The sequence below is a fragment of the Hylobates moloch genome, unplaced genomic scaffold (assembly GCF_009828535.3).
Source record: "Hylobates moloch isolate HMO894 unplaced genomic scaffold, HMol_V3 SCAFFOLD_3, whole genome shotgun sequence".
Classification (NCBI taxonomy): domain Eukaryota; kingdom Metazoa; phylum Chordata; class Mammalia; order Primates; family Hylobatidae; genus Hylobates; species Hylobates moloch.
This window is the reverse complement of record NW_026652278.1, coordinates 66614733-66637724: the sequence shown is the minus strand read 5'-3', so window position 1 is coordinate 66637724 and position 22992 is coordinate 66614733. Positions and strand designations below refer to the sequence as shown.

Genomic DNA, 22992 nt, shown 5'->3' with positions numbered 1-22992 from the left:
AGGCTTCCTCAGCACCAACAGCCCCTCCTGAGCTGAAGCAAACCACACTATGCTGTCCATCCCATCCACAGGAGGGCTGGCAGAACCTCAGGCAGCCAAGGCACTCAACCCCCAGAGTGCTAATGGCAGAGAGGCCCATCAGTCACCTCTGAATTCTCAAACCCACGTGGGAGAGGCCCAGCTCTGAGGAACAGACGGACAGCTGTGCTCCCTGAATGTGAGATCTGATCTCACTGCGCACCACTATCTCCCTAGTGTTATCTGCGCCCTGCAATGACCTGGAGCTCAGGCAGGGTGTGGGACTCAACATCCAGTCTCTAAGAGTAATCGCATCAAAATCAGTTAGCCCAGGTGGGGAAGTGGGAGCTCTGCAGAACGCCAGGGAACTCTGACATGCAAGCAACACAGCTTTCAGAGGGCCTGCACACACCCCAGCCCATGTGCTCTTACCACAGCCAGTGAGGGTGAGGCAGGGCTGGAATCGCTCGCATTTTACAGATAAGCAGCCTGAGGCTCACAGAGGTAGAGGAATTTCCCAGAGGTCCACAGAGGTCCACATTGGGAATGCTGGTGGCAGCATCTTTTGCTGCAGAGCAGGGCAGAGACCAGGTGGAGACATATTTATCATCCCCCTACAAACGTATAAGCTGCTCTAGCTGAGGCTGCCTGTCTCCTGGAGGCACAAGCCCAAACACTATCACTGGGGTCGCGGTGCATCGCCAGGAAGCCTCAGACGCTGGGCCTGGCAGCCACATGCCTTCCAGCAGCAAGCAGGAATGTGAGACACGTTCCTCTCAGGGTGGGCAGTGTCTTTCTTCTCTCTGGCCCTAAGGTGCAGGTGACCTGTCCAAGCCAGCAAATGACAGAGTTTGATTTTTTTTTTCTTTTTTTTTCGAGACAGAGTCTCGCTCTGTCACTCAGGCTGGAGTGCAGTGGCATGATCCTGGCTGACTGCAACCTCCGCCTCCTGTGTTCAAGTGATTCTCCCACCTCAGCCTCCCGAGTAGCTGGGATTACAGGCATGCACTACCACATGCAGCTAATTTTGTATCTTTAGTAAAGACAGGGTTTCACCATGTTAGCCAGGATGGTCTCGAACTCCCGACCTCAGGTGATCCACCTGCTTTGACCTCCCAAAGTGTTGGGATTATAGGCGCTGAGCCATGGAGCCTGGCCAGGGTTTGATTTCTTTCTCCTCTTTCTGCAGTGGTAGACAAGAGTAAAGGAATGCATTAGCTAATCTTTTCTCTCAAACCCCACTGCCCATTCCCCTCAGCATTTCCAGAGGCCTATGGATCTTAGTAGTGTTGAAAAGAAAAGAAAAAAAAAAAGATTAAGAGAAAAGCCCGCACCTCTGTCAGTTACCCAAAATGGACGGACATGGTTGGCAGCTAAGCAAAGACCATGTTAAAGAGTGCCTATGGGTGGGCGGCATGGGGCAGGCTTCCAAGCTCTCGCCTTACTCTGCAACCCCTGCAAAGAGTCCCATAGTGGGCATGGGGGCCTCACCCAGACTGGCCCAGGGTGGGCATGGGGGTTCCTCACCCAGACTGTGGACAGGCCCTGGCCCAGGAGTGCCAGGCGCCAAGGTACCCCCATATGGCGGGTGAATGTGGATGAGCCACTGCTGGCCTGGGCAGGGGGGCACTTGAGTTGCTCGTCATGGTGAGAAGGAAACTCATTTTCATTCGCTACACTCTGACCCAGTTTGCGAACACCAGGAAAGGGGAGAGACGCTCTTCAAACACAATTTAAAAGCCCACCAGAGCCAGCTGGCCAGATGTGAGGCCCATTTTACGACGGGGCACATTTCCTCTCCTCCGCCACACTGAGAGGCTCCATGCTAAGCGTCTCTTCTGGAAGAATTCAATTCCGGGCTCAGAGTCCAGGTAAAGAGGTTTCTTTGGGCAGGGAGGCCCTGAAATGAGCCCGTTTATCTCTGGCAGACCTTGGTTAAGCTTTCTCTCCCCTGAATGCCATTTGGACACTTTGAAATAAGTGCAGCAAATTAGTCACGAGCTGCGGCAGACTCAGTGTCCATGCTGCTGAGTGGCTTCTGCGAAGCAGCTTTGTGCAGCCCCCACCTCCAGAAAGCAGCAGCAGAGGCAGCTGGGCTCCTGCCGGGCGGGCGAGGAAAAGCGATTCAAGCCTGGGGGTGGCAGCTCAAGGCAGCAGAGCGTTACCTGGATCATAGGGGCATGAAATTAGCAGCAGCGAGCAGGTTGGAGCCAAGAATAGTTTGCCGTTGCAAACTTGCCACTTTCGGACAGCTGAGTTCTGCAGCCTGGGATGTTGCAGGGGAGGCGCCCTTGCCCTGGGCATCAGCCCAGATCATTCCTGAGCAAAATGAGGTGAGCAGAGGGCAGACGTCCCCATAAGGGGTGGGGCTGGTGTCCTTTCTGCGAGTTCCAAGGCCCTGTGTTTGGAGCACTGGCCCAGGAAAGTTAATGAGTGTGTGGCCAAGGGCAGGGACTAGCTGGGAGGGCTGGCTGGGCAGGGAAGGGGGGCAATGCCTGGTCCAGGGGCCAGGCAGGAGGCTAGATGCAGCCAGGCTGAAGTGGGAGGCCAGAGGCCCAAGGGAAGGACAAATCTGGGGTCAGAATCAGACAGGTAAGCTCTGGAAAATGCTGGCCAGACAGACGAAGCCACTGTGGCCACCCTAAGGAAGAGGGTCCCCAACTGACCCTTGCATGCAACCCTCCCTCCTTTGGCCTCTCAGGACAGCTCCAGGCCTGGGCTCACTGTAAATCTTGCTCTCTGAGCACCCAGGGGCTCTCCCCAGCCTTCAATCCTTTCTCACACCTCCTTGGGAATCCCTGCCAGAAGATGAGTAAAGTTCCTGTCTTCTGGAATGAGCTTCCCCGCCTTCCTCCCCGCAGTGTGTGCAAGGCTTTCTGGAGCACATCTCCTCTCCGCTCCGCAAAAAGGGCTCTTCCTCCAGCCTAAGATGACTTCCTGGAGACTCACACCATGAATCCCACCTTTCTTGCCTGCATTTTCTCTTTCCCTCACTGCTGCTTGTTCCTTTCTCTGCTGGCCAAGAGACTCTCTTAGGTCTCCCTTTGGGTAAAAAAAAAAAACAAACTACTTTAACTTTGCTGCCTCCGGGAACCAGGCCCCTCCTCCCCTTCACTCCACACTCCTTGAAAATGTAGTCCATGTTGCCACTGCCAACGCCGTGTCCCTCCCGGCTGCCCTGGGGAAACATTTCCTCTAAGGGTCCTCAGCGTCCTCCTCGCAGCCCACCTGTAACCAAGACCTGGTCTTGTTCCTTACACTCCAGACACTGCATGCTACCCCGTCTATAAGGGGGCTGAATTCATGCCCCCAAAATTCATGTCCACCCAGTACCTCAGGATGTGACTTATCTGGACATAGGGTCTTTGCAGATGTGCTTAGTTAAGAGGAGATCCTACTGGAGGAGGAATGACCCCTCAATCCACAGTATACGGGAAAAGAGGGAAGGACACACAGACACACAGGCAGAGGCTGCACGAAGACAGAGCCACAGACTGCAGTGATGCTGCCATGAGCCAAAAGATGCCAAAGCAGCAGCAAGGAAAGGTTATTCCCTAGAGCCTTGCTTTTCAGCTACCCAGTTTGTGGTACTTGGTGAAGGCAGCCACAAGAAACTAATGCAATGTCCTTCCAGCACTCCTCTCCTCCAAATTCACAAGGCCACACCCACCCCCACCTCCACCACACTTCCTCATCATCTCCATCCACCTGTGGCTCCCTCCACCATCCCGAGGTGCCCCCTGAGCTCCATCCTTTGTTTCCTGCCCTCCTTTTGTTAAGGGTGGGGGTGGTGGTAGGAGAAGCTCACCTCCCCTGGCTTCATGACCTCTACCCATACATCCGTCTCTTTGTCCAGAACAAACGCTTGGTGGTCCTGCTGAGCCCAAACCCCGAGCTCCTCAAACCAAAGGCCTTCAAGAGAAGACTCCCAAGCAGCCCCTCCGAAGACCCCATGGTCATCCTCCTTTTCTCAGCCCCTCTTCAAAGCTTCCTTGGTTTCTCCTTCACCCTCACCCCAGTCAATCACATCTACTGGCCCCGTCTCCACATCGCCTGACTATGGCTCACATGTCCACCCAGTCTCCCCTCAGGTTCTAGCCTCTCCCCAAGGCATCCCCTCCACGCCTCTGCTCAAGCTCCTCCCTGGGCCTGGCCACCCTCAGCCTCCGCGCCTTATCAATCAGCCTCCCTGAGACTGCCACGCCCCTCCTCCTTGCAGCCTCGCCTCCAGGCCCCTCCTGTACCTTGCTGCACTGTCCCCTCGCTTGGCTCCTTTGCAGGAAACCTTGGGGGCACCACTTGGAGAAATGATGGGGCACGTGGAGGAGAGCGTGGCTGACAGCCGATTCGGGGGTGGTCTCAGGCAGCTGCCTAAAGAGGGGTTTTGTTTTGGAAGGTACTGGGGAGCTCTGGGGGCTTCTCAATGCCAAACAGTATGGGGGGCAGTGCTGGGCGTAGAGGGAATCACTGGGCAGAAATGGGTGGAGGGAGCAGATGGGAAGAAGCAGGTGGCAGTGGTTAATTTATCCATTCATCTATTTGCTCACTAAAGGTGAAAGGTGGTTGACCTTCTAGAGCTCATTGACTCATTCAACAAACGATGGCCAAGCACCTTGTATGTGCCCAATGTGTTCTAGGAACTGGGGATGCCATTGTTCTAGTGAGGGAGGAACAAAAAAAAAGAAAAAAAAAGAGTCAACAGCAAGTGGGGGGAAAAAGACTGCAAATTAGGATAAATGCAATAAAACTAAAAAAATAAATAATTGGGGCCGGGCGTGGTGGCTCATGCCTGTAAATCCCAGCACTTTGGGAGGCTGAGGTGGGCGGATCACGAGGTCAGGAGATCGAGACCATCCTGGCTAACATGGTGAAACCCCGTCTCTACTAAAAAATACAAAAAATTAGCCAGGTGCAGTGGCGGGAGCCTGTAGTCCCAGCTACTCGGGAGGCTGAGGCAGGAGAATGGCGTGAACCCGGGAGGCGGAGCTTGCAGTGAGCCGAGATAGCGCCACTGCACTCCGGCCTGGGCGAAAGAGTGAGACTCCGTCTCAAAAAAAAAAAAAAAAAAAAAAAAAAAAATTGGCTAACCTAGAGCCTGGACAGCGGGAACAGCATATGGTTGGCCCTGAGTCAGGAATGAGCTTGATGTGTTCAAGCCTCCACAGGCGTGAGCTGGAGTATGGATGGGGATGGGGGAAGGGGGGATGAGACTGGGGCCCAGGCAGGTCCGGGTGTGCAGGCTGTGGTGGAGGTGCACTGCGGGACCACGGTACACAATCCAGCAATGGCGGTTCTTCCTCCCGTCCCTGTCTCCTCTCCACAAATACTCAGAGATGGATTCATCCTTCTGCAAATATTTACTGAGCTCACCAGACGTTGTAGACATGGGAGATTCAGCTCAAGTTCCTGCCTTTATGGAACTGCCCATCTAGTCAAAGAGATGGCTAGCAAATGTATAAACAAATAGATAATAGGCCAGGCAGTGGTCAGTGATATGAAGACAAATTCAGCAGGGTAGGTACCTCTATAATAGATCACAGAACTGGGAAAGAGCCGTAAGGGAGTGTTCCCAGTCCAGTGGATGGCAGCGGGCTACCCCCGGGCCAAATCTGCCCTGTTCCTTTGTGTGAACACTGGAACGCGGTCGGCCTTCGGTCAGCCCATTTGTTTACATATTGTCAAGGGCAGCTTTCACTCTGCAAGGGCAGGGCTGAGTAGCGAACAGAGATTGTGGGGCCACAAAGCCTAAAATACGAACCATCTGGCCCTTTGCGGGAAAAGTTTCTGGATCCCAATCTATGGTCTGATATCTTCATTTCTCACTGGAGGACATGGTCTCAAGTCACCCAGCAAGTTTGAAACAGTCAGAAACAGAAGCCAGCTCTCCTGAATCCAGTCTTTCTGCCAGGCAGGGTGAGCAAGGAAGATGGAAACCTCATTTCTATCTACCCTTATACCCTGCCTCGGCCAAGCCTTCGCAAGGTCCCCTAGCAAGGGGCAAGCTGACTGCTTTGATTCTTATCCCCTTTATTCCCCCCATGTACTCTCAGGCTGGAACCAGAATAGGCAGAGTAAGGGCTCAGAAACCAAGGGGTCAGAGAAACAGGGAACCTCACGGATCCATGCACGAGTGACCCCAAGCTCCCTGAGGATGAGCTGATCAGAGGCTCAGCCGCTGCTGATGCTCGGGCCAGCCAGTCTTTCCTCTTCTGCAGCCTGACTTCTGCCATGTGATAAGGAAAAGAGGAAGAAGGCCTTTCAAGAAAACTCCCCACCTACCCACGCAGCCCTTGCCTGACGGGGGAGGCTTCTGCATCCCTCAGAGGGTCCCGTGCATCAGTGTCACAAGGCTGATGACCAGGGACAAGGGTCATGCCCTGTGGCCTGGTGGTAATGAGGAGGTGGTCTGGGGGTGCTCCAGCCTGTCTCTGTAGTAGAAAACCTTAGGGACCATCAGGAAGAGGGAGTCCTTAGCCAACCCCTGGCAGGCACTTCCTCAACAACACACCGCTCCCGCCTTGGGGAGGCTGTTTCTCTTTGGAGGTGCATGTGGGCCAAAACCACAGGCTGCTCTAGGCCTCAGGTGCCTGCATGCAGACAGGCACAGACATGCACAGAAACACAGGCACGTAGGGAGAAACAGCAGCTGTCCTCTGCCTCCACTAGAGTACCCATTAACCCATTAAACAGGCAAAGGCTGTTCCACAGTCCTCCCAGGCAGTGAGGACCGGCAAGAGGCCAGCAAGGAGGCCCCAGGCACCCAGTGCCGCAGACCCTTCCCAGGCTGCCTGCCCGCGTCAAAAGCGCTGGGCTTCTCGCTGGAGACTCTAATTTAGGTTCCGCTCTCTGGACGCTTGTGACGATCAATCATGTTAAAGAGACACTTGAGTACTTAAGTTCCGGGCCATCTTCTAATTTGTCCAGGAAATCGCCTCTGGATTTTAAGGATATATGCAGGAAGAAATAAAATCGAAGGCAGAGAGGGAGCAGTCGATAGCCTGGAGGGCAAGGGAGAACAGCGCGGGTGGGGAAAAAGGGTCGTGAGCACTTAGGGAGAAAATAAGAGAACTAGAGAAGCTGAGGCCACCAAAGGCATGACTGACAGCATTTCAAGCTAGGCTTTTTTCCCATCTGCAGGACGCAGCAAGAGCTAAAAACAGAAGAAAAAGCCATCACAGGTGTATTATTTATTGGGAATGGCATGCTGGCTGGGCCCACAGTTAGAATCAGAGGGTAGACAAGGGGATTTTTTAAAATGACTCACTTTTGGTTCTAATTTTTAAAAATGGTTTAGAGCAGTCATCCACGCCAGCCGAAGCAACTGGCAGCCACTCACGCACACCCAGTGGCAGAAAGCCTGAAGCTCATCCTGCCTGACCTCAAACTCCCCATCTCCTTTCCTGGGATGACAAAGCTCGGGCAAAATCCCACTTTAATAGGCTTCTTTCTATGCGGGGAGGAGGGGTGTTGTGCCCTTCTCCACTCTTGGGAATTCTGCTCTTAAAAAGTGGATTGCTGGTAGGGTGCAGTGGTTCACGCCTGTAATCCCAGCACTTTGAGAGGCCAAGGTGGGCGGATCACTTGAGGTCAGGAGTTCAAGACCAACCTGGCCAACATGGTGAAACCCTATCTCTACTAAAAATACAAAAATTAGCCAGGTGTGGTGGCGGGCGCCTGAAATCCCAGCTACTCAGGAGGCTGAGGCAGGAGAATCACTTGAACTCGGGAGGCAGAGTGAACCCAGGGGCCAAGATCGCACCACTGCACTCCAGCCTGGGCGATACAGTGAGACTCTGTCTCAGAAAAAAAAAAAAAAGAAAGAAAGAAAAAAGAAAAAAAGAATAAAAGAGGATTGCCAAAGGGAGTCTAATATTGTTTCCATTTGGAGAGAGATCTGAGTAGCACTAAAATGGATCTGCAGGAACACCACCTGGCACAAAGGAAAGACTCCTGGATACCTGCTCCCCTGGCCAGCTGGCATCAGGACCACCTGGCAACAGTGCCCAGGCCTCACCCGGGGAGATAAAGTCATCAGGGAAGGGTCCAGGAATCCGGGTATTTGCCAAGTGTCTCAGGAAATCTGATACTGATTCAGGTACCCTGGGCTGCTGCCCCCATTCTGGTCTTATTAGCTATGTGGCACCACTGAGTTACTTACTGTCTCTACTTTCCTCCTCTGTAGAATGAGAACATGACGCATCCTCATAGATGGCTACAAAGTTAGGGGGAAACAGGCAGAGCAGGGTTTCTCGAACTACAGGTTGCACAGCTCATTAAAGAATATGAAATTCATTTGATGGGTCACGACCAGAATTTTATTTTATTCTATTTAATCCTTTGCTGCCTTCTTTCTTACTAAAGATGAGTGAGCTGTCTGCATCTTTTTCTGGGACCCTTCTCTGTGCACCTGAGCCCTCTGGCCTGCTCATGGGCCTCGCTGAGCTATGCTCCCTCTTCTTCATCGCGCGTTTTTCCTTCTCTGCTGGATCATTTGCTTCCATACACAAACTGCCTGCTATGTCTCTCGTATTAAAAATAAAATAACAGAAAATTCTCCCCCTTCTGAATCACAGTTCCCTGCAGCTTGTGCCTCATTGTCCTGCTCCCATTTAAAGCAAAATTCCTTGAGTTTGCTGTCTCCTCTGTCTCCCACCCCATCCTCCACGATGCTGCTCCCCAAGGTCACCATGAACCTGCACAAGGTCAAACTCAAGAGCAAACTCTTCATCCTCATCCTGCATGGCTTACAACCAGCACTGCCACTGTTGCATCACTTGCTCCTCCTTGAAACTGCGGTCAGAGTGGAGTTTTCTTTTTTTAAGTACAGATGCAGCTTCATGAAACTGCTGTTTGCATTACAGACACAAATGTCTTGCCAGGTGAGATAGCCATCATGCTCAAAAAAATTTTGAAAACGCTGATATAAAGCACTGGGGTTAAGACCACAGATACCTGGGTTGACAGGGCCCAGGTCTGAGTCCCAGTCGTCACTTACTTTGTACCTGGGAGAAAATGACTTAAACTTTTCAACCTTGGTTTCCTTCTCTGTATAATGGGTATAATAAACCTATGTCTTTGGGCTGTAAAAAAAAAAAACAACAAAAGATCATGAAAAAAAAAAAGCTTCTAGTACACAGTAGATTGCTTAATAAATATTGCTGAGTTAATGAACGAATCTGTGCCCTTAGCAGTGCCTGGCACATGGTAAGAGCTTAGTAAAGGCAGTGAATATTGGGATTTAGTGAAGTCCTCATGCAGCAGCCACCACCTATAAGGCACGCCATAACTGTCAGGACTTTCCAACCCTACCTGTGTCTGCAGCGTTATGTAAATTCTGCCATGTGGGTCTGTGGGCAAAAGGTCCAAGGGCCACAGAGCCTGCCTCCAACCCACATAGTGGGTAAGGGCACTGCTAGATTACAGTCCCTCTGTTGCCAAATCTGGGTTCCTCCCAGCTACTTTGTGGTCCTATGAGACAGGACCAATCCACCTTTCACCCAGCTATGGAGCTTTACCAAATAGATGTCCTGTGACTCTTAAACCTCTGGGAACAGGGAGCCTCCACTCGCTGACACAGCACAGAGAAGTTACCCAGCTGGGCCAGGGCCTCAGGACGGCCTCTCTTCTGCTCTCCCAGTTTCACTCGCTCTTGCTTTGTGCCACCCCAGGTGTAGGATGCCCATGTTGAGCCCAGTTGGCCCTATCACTCCTTTTCCAGGAGCCTGGGAAATTGGAAGGAAGAGGAGGGTGGCTGTGGAGCCCCCATCTCCTAACTACATCCCTTGGCCGCCTGGCCCAGCAAAGGGGAGCATTACCAAGAGAAAGGGCAAAGGCTCTTCCAGGGGCCGCCACGGCTGGCGTGGAACCGTGGGCTCACGGGTGCAGCTCAAGCCCAGAGCATTTCCGTTAGACGAGCACTGAACCCTCCAACCACCTACATTTGTAGGGAGTCCCATGAGGAACCCCACACTCTGAGGTAGACTAGGCCAACTCCTTGGACTTCCCACAGGATGTGGCCCTAATTCTCCAAGGGGGAAACTGTCCCCTTCACTGCCAGGTTTGACAACTTGACTTGCATGGCAGAAGTTCTCCCAGAAGGCTCACCTAAGTCTCTCATGATGTAGCCTTTACCTGTTTAATGGGTTAATGGGTACTCTAGTGGAGGCAGAGGACAGCTGCTTTTCCCCCCTATGTGGTAACATTTTACTTGAATCATAGTCCTTTTTGTTTTGAGACTGGGGTTTCACTATGTTGCCAAGTCTGGTCTCAAAATCCTAGGCTCAAGCTTACTGCTCTGTTCTCCCACCTCAGCCTCCTGAGTAGCTGGAACTATAGGCACACGCCACCACACCTGGCCTGGATCATGGTTCTTATCTGGCTACACATTAGCCTTATCTGGAGAACTTAAAATGCTTGTGCCCAGGCCCCTCACAATAAATTAGAATTGGGTCAGTGGAACACGTGGGATGTGGTGTATTTTCTTTTCTTTTTTTTTCTTTCTTTTTTTTTTTTTTTTTTGAGACAAGAGTCTTGCTCTGTTGCCCAGGCTGGAGTGCAGTGCCACAATCTCGGCTCACTGCAGCCTCTGCCTCCCAGGTTCCAGCGATTCTCCTGCCTCAGCCTCCCGGGTAGCTGGGATTACAGGCGCAAGCAGGTGGGGTATTTTCTAAAAGCTTCCCAGGTGATCCCGATGTGCAGCCAGGGCTGAGCGTGCCAAGGTAGACAGATAGCTTGGAGAACATGCTGGTTATAAGCATGGGCTCTGCAGTTCTATCACTTGCTAGCAAATGACCTTGGGTCAGTGGCCTAAAATCTGTGAGCCTTGGTTTCATTTGGCAACTGGGATGGCAGTACCTAATTCACCAGGATGTCATGTGGAAAAAGAAGATGGCAGGTCAAGCAGGAGGTGGGTACAGGCTGCATGGCAGGGACTTGGTAACCTCTGATAACCTGTCCTCCAGTTTCCTCTTCTCCACACGAGCTCATCCTGCTTCCTTTGAACACTTCCTCCTTGGATTGGGAGGTCAGCCCTTCAAGGGCAGATCCCAAGTATGCTATCTTGCTTCTTTGCAGGGCTGAGAGACTGGACCAGAACTGAGGGACTAGAAATAAGGGGAGGGGATGCCCTAGGTCCCCCACTTGCTGAACCAGCTACCTTCCCTATGGCAGGAACCCCACTTCATGTCTATGCTAACACACCTGAAGGATCAAAACTCCTTTACTGGTAGCCACTGTAACTCCCAGATCTTCTTCTGCTCCCTTGCAGAGCCATGGCATCACTATCATGGATTGGGTTGTGGAGCTTTCCTTCTCAGCCTTACAATAACTAATGTGACAAATATTTACGTGCTATGATGTGTTGGGTGCCATGCCAGGTGTGCCAGGGGCACAGGATGTAGAGTAAGAGAGTTTTATTCACTGGCAGGGGAGGCCTCCTCATCTGTCATGGTGGATGATAACAGTTACTGACCTATGGGCGCTGTAGGGCTGCACGAGATAAGGCAGGCAAAGTGCTGAGAGCAGCAGCTCCCACCCAGCCAGCCCTTGGTCTCCATGAGCTGTAGGGCAGGAATGTGATGGGGAAGTATGATGCAGCTCTGAAGACCCAGACATGGAGCCCCTAACTCAGAGAGGTGGCTTCAGGGGACGTGCCGAGGGACGAGCTGCTTCTGTCTCCTGCCTCACCCCCGGGACTGAGTGTTGGGGTACCTCCTGGTCAGATGGGGGGATGGACAGGGGCATCAGTAGAGTGCCTGGCCCGGGTCCCAGCCTTGCTGACACTAAGTCAGGCTGTAGGTCCCACCCGTGACCTGGCTGCGTCCTGCAGGCCCTCAGAGAGGAGTCCCTGGGCAGACTAAGGTACACAGGAAGGACGGTGTGGAGAGCGGCTGTGGGGGCCTTGCAGCAAGGAATGGCCAGGAGAAGGTGCAGACACTCTTCTCTCCAGGGTAGGAAGTGGGGCTTGTCCAGCTCACTGTTTTGTTCTTGGCCAAGGGCAGCCAATACAGGCCTGCAGGAGAGCCTGGGGGAGGGCGAGGAGGCCCCATAGGGCAGGGGATGGCTTACAACCCCAGAGCCGGGGAGGACCTCCAGCTAAACAGGTCAGGTAGGGAAGGGACAAGGGACACTGGGTCCAGGACCCAGGCGTAGAATCCAGGCACCTGGGGTTTCAGGCTGGAAAAGGAGGCCAGACCAAGGGCAGGCTCTCCAAAGGAAGGAAGATGGTGTTTGGTGGAGTCAAAGTGTGGGGGGTGGGGGGTGGGGAATCTCCAGGATAGTACCCTACATACCACTCTCTGAGTATGAATGAGTCTGTAATCATCTGTCCACCTCAATGCCCCGTGAAATTCTCTATAGCCCTTCCTAGCTGTGTAATCTCAGGCAGGTTATCTAGCCTCTCTGAGCCTCTGGCTTTTTGTCTTAAGAAAAGGGTTACTAAGACCTGCATTGCAGAGCTAATGAGAAACAACACATGCAATACCTGTGCCAGGACGGTGGGCCCAGAGTCTGGCTCAGACAATGGCGGCTGTTGCAGGCCCCTGTGCCATCTTTTCTTATCAATTCTTCCTCATTTATGCTCTAAATTTTTTTGGCCCTGGGCCAATAGGCCTGTGGTAGATTTATTGGAGGTTCTTATTCCAGAGAATAGAGACACGAGGGCAGAGTGAGCAGGATACTTTCTAAGCCATTCCCACATTTGTCCAGGAAGAAGGAAATGAGCCCACTGACCTTGAAAGTGACATAATTTGGGGGAGGGGGTGTCTGGGTAAACCTTCCTCCTGGGTCAAGCTCCCCATCAAATGGCATCCATCCCCAGAAAATGTTCAAAGGAAAGTACGGGAAAGAATAAACATCTAGACCCACAGCTAATTTAGTTGCAGGTGGTGGCTAGAGACAGGCCCATTTGACTCTCCCGCTCCTTCCCCTGAAGTGGCCCTCAGGTGACAGGGCAGACGGGCAGCCTCCCGCAGGGAAATCAGGAAGAGAGGAGGAAAGAGCTGGGGAGGTGGGTGGCTGGGATGAGGAATGAGGCAAAGAAAAATGGCCTGCAAAATGCAGAAACGCCCCAGCATTCTCGCTTCCCAATCCCGGCCCATGAATCGAGGGGTGACAGGTCTCTCATCTCCGATGCCAAGAGCCAGGAGCTCTGGGCAGCCGAAGGTACTACATCTGCACCTGCCAGCAGTTGGAGAGAGGCCATAAAGCATCGTAGCAGGGCTCAGAATGCCAAGTGCCTGCAGCTGGGAAGGGATCGCCTTGCGGTGAAAGCAGTACACGGGGCGAGGGCTGCTCCCAGAGCCAGGCCTGGACACCCCTCCCTCCAGAGGCTGCTTGATCCCAGGTGCCTGGCGGTGGACAGAGGAGGGGCAGGGCAGGTGCACACGCAATCTAGCTCTGTGCCGGCCGAGACAGGTAGGGATCTTCTGGAGGAAGCCCAGTAGGCCAGGTGATTTACTGGGGCTGGCAGAAAGCTGGGACGTTGGAGTCACTGGTAAATAAAAGCGGATTGCAAAGCACCCAGGCTAAGCCTGCACCTGTGGAAATGCACCAGGGCTGCAGGCAGCTTAGAAGCATGGGCCCCATCTCCCAAATGATCATCACAATAATAGTGTTTATGAAGCACTTCGGATAGGGGTGCCAGGCCCTGTCCTAAGTGCTTTTTAACACATATTAATTTACTTAATCCTCACAACAGCCCTAAGAAGTTGGTGGCGGTATTATAATATCTTCCTTTAACATACCAGAAAGATGGCTGGGTGTGATGGCTCATGCCTGTAACCACAGCACTTTGGGAGGCGGAGGCAGGCGGAACTCTTGAGCCCAGGAGTTTGAGACCAGCCTGGGCAACATAGTGAGACCCTGTCTCTATCAAAAATACAAAAAAATTGGTCAGGCATGGTGGCGTGCGCCTGTAGTCTCAGCTCCTCAGGAGGCTGAGGCAAGAGCATCACTTGAGCCCAGGGAGGTCAAGGCTGCAGTGAGCCTTGACCGCACCACTGCACTCCAGCCTGGGTGACAGTGCAAGACCCTGTCTCAAAAAAAAAAAAAAAAAAAAGTACTAATATAGTCCAGAAATACGAGGCAGCACAGAGAGGTCACAGAGCCAAGCCCTGTCCAGTGCACCACAAACTCTACTGTGCCCTTCAGTCATCCGAGGGGCTTGGTAGCTCGCAGGCCCTGTCTAAACTGGCCTCGAGTGGGTGGGAGACTGCATTACTAACAAGCTCCCAGGTGAGGCCGCTGGTCCAAGGACCACACCTTGAGTGGAGAGGCTGTAAACTACTCCGCTGCGTTCCTGTGGCACTTCCTCAGCTGTAGAAACGTTTATATCCCATTGCTCTGGCCCCGGAAGTCATCCGTGAATTCCTCAGTTAACAGAAAAGGCCCTCGCAGGTGTCAGATCGTGGTGGGAGTTGAGGGGTGGAGTACAGGAGTGTGGAAGTGTGAAGTTGTAAACATATCAATGTCCACACCCCAGCTCAGGCTAATCCAATCAGAATCCCTGGGCGTGGCCCACATTGGTATTTTTATTCCTTTTCATCGGATGGGTAATGTGCTGATGACATAACAAGGTTTGAGGGAGGCCCATCTCACACATGTGCGTGGAAACCCAGTCATCACACTCATGAACTACAAAAGGACCCTGGACTGGTATTTTTTAAGAAGCTGCCTGGGTGACCCACATGTGTAGCCGCAGTGAGTCCTTGAGATGGACAACAGGGATGCCTCCCTCACTATGGCAGATTCATGCCTATAAAACTGAGGACAGCTCCTCGGGACGAGGCCAAGGATTTCCTTCTGGGAAGCAGTGATGAGCCACCTCCTGGGCCACTGGAAGGTGCAGCTGGGGTCTGCTAGCATACCCCCTTCTTGTTTCTGATGCTCCCCTGGAGAAGAAGGGCACAGCTGGGCAGCTGGCAACATCTCATCTTGGCATTTGTCGGAGAAGCCCTTGCCTCCCCACGCTCTCAAGTGAGAGCAGACACCAGACAGGGTCAGCCGTGGAAATCAAGGCTCCTGACCAAGACTCTCCTTGACCTAACTTTCGTCAGGCTCCTCCAAGCCCCATCCTTGACCTTGGCCCCACTCCCCATTCCTGACTTCTGCCTGCCCAACTCAGTCTTAGCCAAGAATCCCTCAAAGTCAGATTAGCCAGCATCCCCCTACCTTTGAGATCTGATCAATTCCTCATTCCCCACCTCTGATGTATAGCTGTCCCTCCACATACTCAGGGCATTGGTCCAGGACTCCCACCTATACCCAAATCCACACATACTCAGGTCCCCAGTCAGCCTTGTGGAACCCGGCTCTCCCTGTAATCAGGTTTTGAACTCCACTAATAGTACATTTTCCATCAGCATTTGTTTGAAAAACTTCACATATAAATGAACCCCTGCAATTCAAACCCATATTGTTTAAAAGTAGACTGTGTAAGTCCTAGGCCTGCTTTCAACAAGAATTCTGTTGGGCCAGTTGAGCCAGAATATTCCCTTATCTCACATCTGATCAAGCTCCTCACCCCACTCAGTATACTCAAGGGATTGGTTCCAGGATCCCCCCATATACCAAAACCCAAGCATACTCAGTCGGTCTTGCAGAACCAGGAACAGGAAACGTCGGCCCTCTGTATATGCAGGTTTCACAACTCACAAATATTTTCCACGTTTGGTTGAAACAAAAATCTGCATTTAAAGTGAACCCTTGTTGTTCAAGGGTCGACTATGTAAGTCCTGGGCCTGCTTTCAGCAAGCAGAGGCCTCGCCTTGACGTCTCCTCTTAGAAACGTGCCATCCTCTAGCCCCTCACGCTGCTCCTTGGCTATAAATCCCTGTCTCCTTTTCAGAGTTAAGCTCCATTTATCTCCCCTACTACAACAGTCTTAAATAAAGCTTTCCTTACTGTTTCAACAAGTGTCAGTATAATTTTTTTCCTTAATCCTCTTCCCCTATTGCCCCCACCTCTCTGGAAAAGTCACCCAGCAAAGTGAGCAGCCCTGTCAACTAAACAAAACTGACTCCTCACCTGGACATTCAAGGCCCCGAGCAATGATCTCAAGACCTCTTGCTCTTACTTGTGCCCCAAACACAGCTTCATAGTTTGTCATACACACCTGAACTTTCCTCCCATTCTGCCGTTGCTCAGCCTTTTTCTTCTACCTGGATCGTTTCCTCCCCTTTCTTGAAACCCACCAACTCCCAAGTCACAGCAATCTCTCCCATGGTGATCAGACTAATTATCCCTTCGGATTCATTTTCCCTATCTTCCATAACAGAACCTCCCATTTTAGCAGGCACATGGTTCTGAGATAAAGCTACACTGAAAGACTACATTTCCCAGCCTGCTCTGCAAGCTGATGTGGTCACATGCCTAAGTTTTGACAAATGCAATGTAAGAAGAGCAATGTGTGTTACTTCCAGGAAGTGTTCTTACAGGCAACAGGCATTTCCTCCTTCTCCTCTTGCTTCTTCCTACTGATGTAACGGCTGGACCTACAACAGCTGTCTTGCACTATGAGGTGGCCTTGGCCATGAAAGCTGCACAGAGGTGAAGCAACTGGGTTCCTAACACCATAGAACATCATACCAGCCTTGGGCTGTCCCCACCAGAATTGAACGTGGGAGAAAAATGACCTTCCATCTCATTTTAGTTACTAGTCTTTTGGAATTTTCTGTAACTCATAGCTGAACATAACGCTATTCAGTCCACACCTTCACACCCTGGAGGCATGGACTCTAGATTTATGGGTTTACCATACATACCACATGGAACCATAATTTGCATCTTCTTCCCAAGCTAAACAGTAAGTGATCTAAAGGCTGGAAATGTGTCTGAAATCTCCATCTTCCCCTGCATGTGAGGCATGAGGCCTCTGTATGCTCCCACCAGCCTTGCAGGAGAAACATGCCCTTACCAGGATGTCTGAGCCCTCAGGGACCTCCCCCGTGGCTGGGCTGGAGGAGTTGCCGAGTTTGAACATCCAGTACTCCTTGGCAGTGACAAAGAAGTTCCATGGCAGTAGACTGCCAATGCCCAGGCTGAAGAAGATGATGTATGTGCCACAGAAGCGGTCCTCGGGCCTCTGCAGGCCAGGGGGCGGGCGGTCCAGCAGCTTCTCAAGCAGTGCCTCCTGGTCAGCTCGGAGACTGCTGCTTGTGGTTCTGTAGGTGGAGTTTGAACTGTGCTGAAAGTCGTCCTCTGAGACAACAGCCACTATTGGAGCAAGGAGGGCAACAGAGACAGGGTAGGTGAGTAGAAACTGAGGCTGGGGGACAGCTGGGGACCCACCCAGCCTACAAAATGGCCATGCCCCCTCACCCTGGGCTCTGTAAAGTCACCAAAGCCTGGTTGGAGAGCTTCATTTTAAGGATCAGGGAGAAAGACAAAAATCAGACCTGGAGAAGGGCAGGATGTCAGAACTGTAAGTGTCCTCAAGGTCACCCCAACCATGCAAGGGCAACAGAGGTAGCAGTAGCACATAACTGTGGAATAGGCTGGGTTTTGTAAAACACTGCATGATAGTGGGGACTGTGGCAATGTACCCAGAAAGGCAAACCTGGTCTAAGGGCATTCACAGTTCTGTGCAGTCATAAAAAAGAATTAGGACCCTTAATGGGCAAACAATGATCTCTAAACACTTTTCGATTTTATGTGAAAGAAATAAGGAGCAGAATAGTGTGTAGAATATGCTACTATGTGTGTAAAAAAAGTGGGGAGAGAAAATATACATACCATATGTATTTGTATATGCACAGAATATCTCTGGAAGGCTACATAAGAAGTTTCTAACAGTGGCTGTCTCTAAGGAGGGAGACGGGGATGGTGGCGGGCGGGGAGGGGGACTTCCCTGCATTCTTATTTGTGTCTCTTGAATTTTGAACTAAGTGACTAGTTTATTACCGGTTCAAAAACAAAATTAAAAGTGTAAATAAAAATAAAAACATTCAAATTAAGTAATAATTACTTAAAAACTGGTAGTGTCCAGGCCTGCCTCCAGAAGCTGGTGTGTGGCCTCTGATAGTCCATTCCCATTTCATTTGTGAGGAAAGAGAGGTCCAAAGAACTGAAGGCCATAGGCTAGGTAAATGGCCAAGCCTGGGTTTGCAGCACCTGCCTGGGTCCCACCTCTGCTCATCACACCCTACAAGGAGCCAGCCACTTTTAATCTATGGTAGCGCCTAAGACAAATGGAAGAGCCTAAGCTGCCAGCAACTATTGCTTACATGGCCTTGGGCAAGTTACCACATTTCTGTGCCTCAATTTCCCCAAATGTAAACCCAAGGAAGCCGTTTTTATGATAGTTATGCAACTGCAACTGGCTGGCAATGCCTGGCCTGTAAGCAGCTGTTGAACAAATGTCAGCATCTCCCTGGCATCCTGGGCCTGTCGCATGGCTGGCTGGCTGCTGAATTTGGCTGTAAGGTAGCATGCCTGCTTCTTTGCTCTACGTAGCACCTAGGATGTGGCAGCAGCTTGATAAATGAGAAATGTCTCCCAAAATGCTGAGGATGGGACACTTCAGAGTCCCTTCTGCAGTAGCCTCTTCCCTACCCAATAAACTAATAAATAAATGCATCTTGGTTTCTATAGAAGGCTAAGCCTAATTCAAAGCATCGTACCAAGAAGACTGGGGCCTTTATTCCCTGGTGGGATGGGAACACCTCCTCACATGGGTGCAGAACCTTATCCACTATTTCAGGAGAACCTCAGAGCATCCCTTGGAATTAGGCAGGGCAGAAAACATTGCGCCCTTTTTTCAGATGGATAAACTGAGGTCTGGAGGGCACTTGCTATGTCCCACAAATAGAAAGAACTCCCAAAGCTAAACTTAAGTCCAGTAATCACAAATGCCAAGGTCTGTGCCTAACAGAAGTCACACTTGAGGCTGACAACAGCCTAATATATTAGGTACTACTCTAAGACCCATTTCACAGATGAGGGGTCTGAAGCTCAGAAAGGTTGAGTAACTTGCCCAGGGTCACATAACTAGCAGATGACAAGAGTGAAGTTACACAGCCAAGCAGACTGGGGCCCATGCCGGACTCCTCAGCACACCGGGGAGGGCTGGCTGGGAATGGGAATCTGTGTCTACTGGTTCCAAGTGCAGGCATCCTTCCTGCAAGCCTTGAAGCCAGTTGAGTCGGGAGGGGCCCAGGCACACTGCAGGCACCTTTGTCAATATTTGCTGAATGAACGGACTCTGCATGACCAGGACATTCTCCCCTGCTGGAGTAGCACGTACCCTGGAGCCAGCAGGTGGGAGGCCACTGGATGCCCAAGTGCAATGCATCCAGCCAGTAGGTCTATTTTAAACTCCCCTGGTTAGCAGAGCCCCTCCCCAGCCTGGATTCGCATGGAGGCCAGCATTAACAAGCTCACTGTCTGGAAGCTCACTGTGTGGAAAATCTCTTTTTCCACATGCACCCACTCATAGTGGAAAAGCCATGTGAAGGCACAGTAAGAAGGAGGCTGTCTGCAAGCCAGGAAGTGAGCCCTCATCAGAAACCAAATCAACCAGCACCTTGATCTTGCCCTTCCCAGCCTCCAGATCCATGAGAAACAAATTTTGTTTAAGCCACCCAGTCTATGGTATTTTGTCTGGCACAAAACGGTACAAATGTAACAAGCTCACTAGTTACATTTTAAAAATTAGTGTTTAAAATGTAAAAAATAATCATGATCCACCCACATAGAAAAGAGAGAACCGGCAAGTGGTTCTTTCCAGAGGCTCCGGCTACCTGTGGGGGCGGCTAGAAGGACCACCAGCCCTGTCACTCAGGACCACACCTGGCTAGGGCCCCCTTCTCAGTTCCTGGCGTCTGTTTGTCAAGGACCATTCAGCCTTGACTGAGCTTTTGAAGAAGGAGCCAGGAATTTTCTCTAACCAGGGTCACAGGCCAGGGCACTGGAGTGAGCAAAGTCTTATTAGTCTTTATAAAAGCTAGCTGCTGGCTTCTGGATTAAAAAAGAAAGAGAAAGGCAGGCAAGGAAGTGCCCAGCCTTCCCCAAAACAGGCTGGCTATGGCCTGGAACGTGCTCCTGGGTCACCTGCAGGAGCCCGGCCATGCACAGAGGGGCAGCCCCGCACAAGGAGGCAGGCACTGCTGGGGCCGCGGCAAAACCTCATCTGGGCGGGAAGCCTGGGTGCTGGTTCCAAGGAGGTTCCTGACTCTGGCTAGGTGGCTTTCCCCTCTGTGCCTCGATTTCCTGGGCTGTGAACCGGGGTGGGGAGCTGGTAGGGCTAAGCTGTGGGAGGGCACTGGGAAGCGCAGGGCACCGCCCACTGGCCGCGGCAGAACCGGCTTTGCTGTGTAAACAGCCCCAGCCTCAGGCCCCGCAGCTGGGACCGAGAGAATCAGCCACCGTCTGGATACTTCGGGCCGACGGGTCCATTTCAGGCCCCCACCATACAGGCGGTGAGGTCCAGTCTCAGGGAGGAGGAGGGGAGAGGATTTGGGGAAAAGAAGATAGAAACCCAGAAAGAGGGGTGGCAGAGAGCAAGGAGGGAGACGACAGACGGTGGGGAAGGGACCACGGATGGGGCAGGGTCCTGCGGCTCCCCTGGCAGCCCGCAGCCGCCCCCAGGGCCCGGGAGGGAGGTCACTGAGCGCGAGTCTGGGGGCGGCCGGGACCGGAGCCGGAAGAGCCCGAGCCGGCCCGCACTTACTGTCGCCGCTGCGCCGCGCCGCCGTTGCCTCCGGCGCACGGCCAGGACCACTGGGCTTGGCAGGCGGCAGGCGGCAGGCGGGCTCCTCCCCCGGCCCCGCCCCGCCCCGCCCCTCGCGGCACCACGCCGCCGCTTCCCCGTTTGCAAACACGCCTTTTTCCTTTGTCTTCTCACGGCGCGCCGGGCCCCCCCTCCTGGCGCTGGGCTGGGGCCAGCCTGCGCCCGTTTTACAGGAGAAAAAGTGAGTCGCCCAGTCTTAAACGCACTGCCCATGCTTGCGATGGGTGCGCGGCGCATCAGGCCTCCTGGTTGCTGCTCCTTTACCTTGCAGCCAGACGCCACTGTCTCAGACCTCCCCTTTAGCTACCATAACCTGCACCCCAGGACTCAAAGGATCCCTCATCTTGCCCCAGACCGCTGCAGAGACCCCTCTCCGAAAGCCGTTTCTACCCTTCCCGGCTGCCCCTGCTCTGGAGGTGAAGCGAGACCCACACCCGGACTGATCTGGGCCTCCCAGGCCAGGCAGCTATTTTCAGTAGACCCAGAACTTGGCAGTCAGCAATTCTAGCCCTCACACTTGACCTCAGCCGCAGCGTGTAACACACAGCTGCTGCGTGTTCTTTAAGAAAGCGGGGGCTGGGCGCGGTGGCTCACGCCTGTAATCTCAGCACTTTGGGAGGCCGAAGCAGGCGGATCACCTGAGGTCGGGAGTTTCAGACCAGCCTGGCCAACATGGCGAAACCCCGTCTCTACTAAAAATACAAAATTAGCCGGGCATGGTGGTGCGTGCCTGTGATCCGAGCTATTCGGGAGCCTAAGGCAGAATAATCGCTGGAACCCGGGAGGCAGAGGTTGCGGGGAGCCGAGATCGCCCCATTGCACTCCAGCCTGGGCAACAAGAGCGAAACTCCGTCTCAAAAAAAAAAAAAGGAAAAAAAGAAAAGAAAAGAAAGCGGGAACCAGGGGAACCAGGCCAGGCACGGTGGCTCACGCCTGTAATCCTAACGCTTTGGGAAGCTGAGGCAGGTGGATCGCTTGAAGCCAGGAGTTCGAGATTAGCCTGGTTAACATGGCGAAACTCCATCTCTACTAAAATTACAAAAATTAGCTGGGCGTGGTGGCGCTCGCCTGTGATCCCAGCTATGTGGGAGGCTGAGGGAGGAGAGTCGCTTGAACCCGGGAGGTGGAGATTTCAGTGAACCAAGATGGTGCCACTGCACTCCAGCCTGGAGCCTGGGCTACAGAGCAAGACTCCATCTCAAAAAAAAAAAAAAAAAAAAGGCGGAAACCTTCCTGACTCCCAGTCCTGGCCCAGTTGGCCAATTCAGAGCAGGGATCTGGATGCTTCACAGGGCCTGAAGATCTGTGACCATGGATAGTAATTTCTTGCCGTTGCTACCCCAGGGCTCAGGGGTGCCACATAGCCCATCGAAGCTGTCAGTGTGTGGACAGGTTCTCAGAGCATCCCCACTCCCTGCCCCAGCCTCTCATTTTATAACCACCATTCCCCAAACACTGGCCTGATCATAAAAGTCTCTGGGTACACATCCAGCATTCTCCCCTGGAGGAATGCTGCCACTCCCCACTCCCTGAGTGTGGTGCTGTATCTGCTTTGTTTGCTCTTCCCTCATAGTGGGCACATAATTTGTGTTCAATAAATACCTGGATTAATACAACCCATCATTCAGGGGGTACAGACTGGGGATTCAGAATGGATCTATTTAACAAGCTCCACCAGCAGGCGAGTTTGAAGACTAGCACTCTAACTTGTCAGAAAGCCCCCCAGCCCAGGAGAGGAAGGGGCTTAGCTCCAGGCTTACGAGCTGAGGGATAATGGTAAAATTACTAAACCTCTCTGAAACCCAGGGTCGGCTTAGGACTATCCGGAGAATTAAGTCAGGTGATCCATGCCAGGCACTCAATGCAAATTCCCATCACTTCCAAGGAAGACACTCCCCACCCTCAAAATGTGATAGTTTATATGCTAGTTTAGTCATCAGGCCTTATTTTTAGCCTTCTTTACATTGGAAAAAAAATCCTCTAATATACAGAGCATTTTCATGAACAGTCTCTCATTTGATCCCCCCCACCCCAGTACCCAGTGAAATGGGACTGTTGTCCCCATTTTACAGATGAGGAAAGCTAGGCTCAAAGAGGTAAAGTGGCTTCCCAGGGCACACAGCTAGCAGTGATGGAGTGGCAGAACCCAGAGCCAAGGCTCTTTTTGTCATGCCTGGTTACAAGCAGGCAGGTGAGGCTGAGGGGAGCCAGGACAGCATGAGGGACAAAGCTGTAGGATCCAGTGAGGG

The 22992-nt window shown here is 52.3% G+C and overlaps 1 protein-coding gene and 1 non-coding gene across 2 annotated transcripts in view; both read right to left on the bottom strand.

The window, feature by feature from the left end:
• SLC29A3 (solute carrier family 29 member 3) overlaps nt 1-20735 on the bottom strand; it is a 44498-nt gene extending 23763 nt beyond the window's left edge. The window contains exons 1-2 of the mRNA XM_032139359.1: nt 20684-20735; nt 16931-17229 (exon numbers count right to left, since the gene is read on the bottom strand). Of these exons, the coding sequence (XP_031995250.1) occupies nt 16931-17229; nt 20684 (300 nt within the window). The 5' untranslated portion in view covers nt 20685-20735. The remainder of the gene's footprint in view (nt 1-16930; nt 17230-20683) is intronic.
• LOC116466211 (small nucleolar RNA U13) lies at nt 14558-14661 on the bottom strand. The gene has a single exon (XR_004247447.1). It is a non-coding gene; the product is annotated as a small nucleolar RNA U13 (small nucleolar RNA).
• Nucleotides 20736-22992: the final 2257 nt, after the last annotated feature.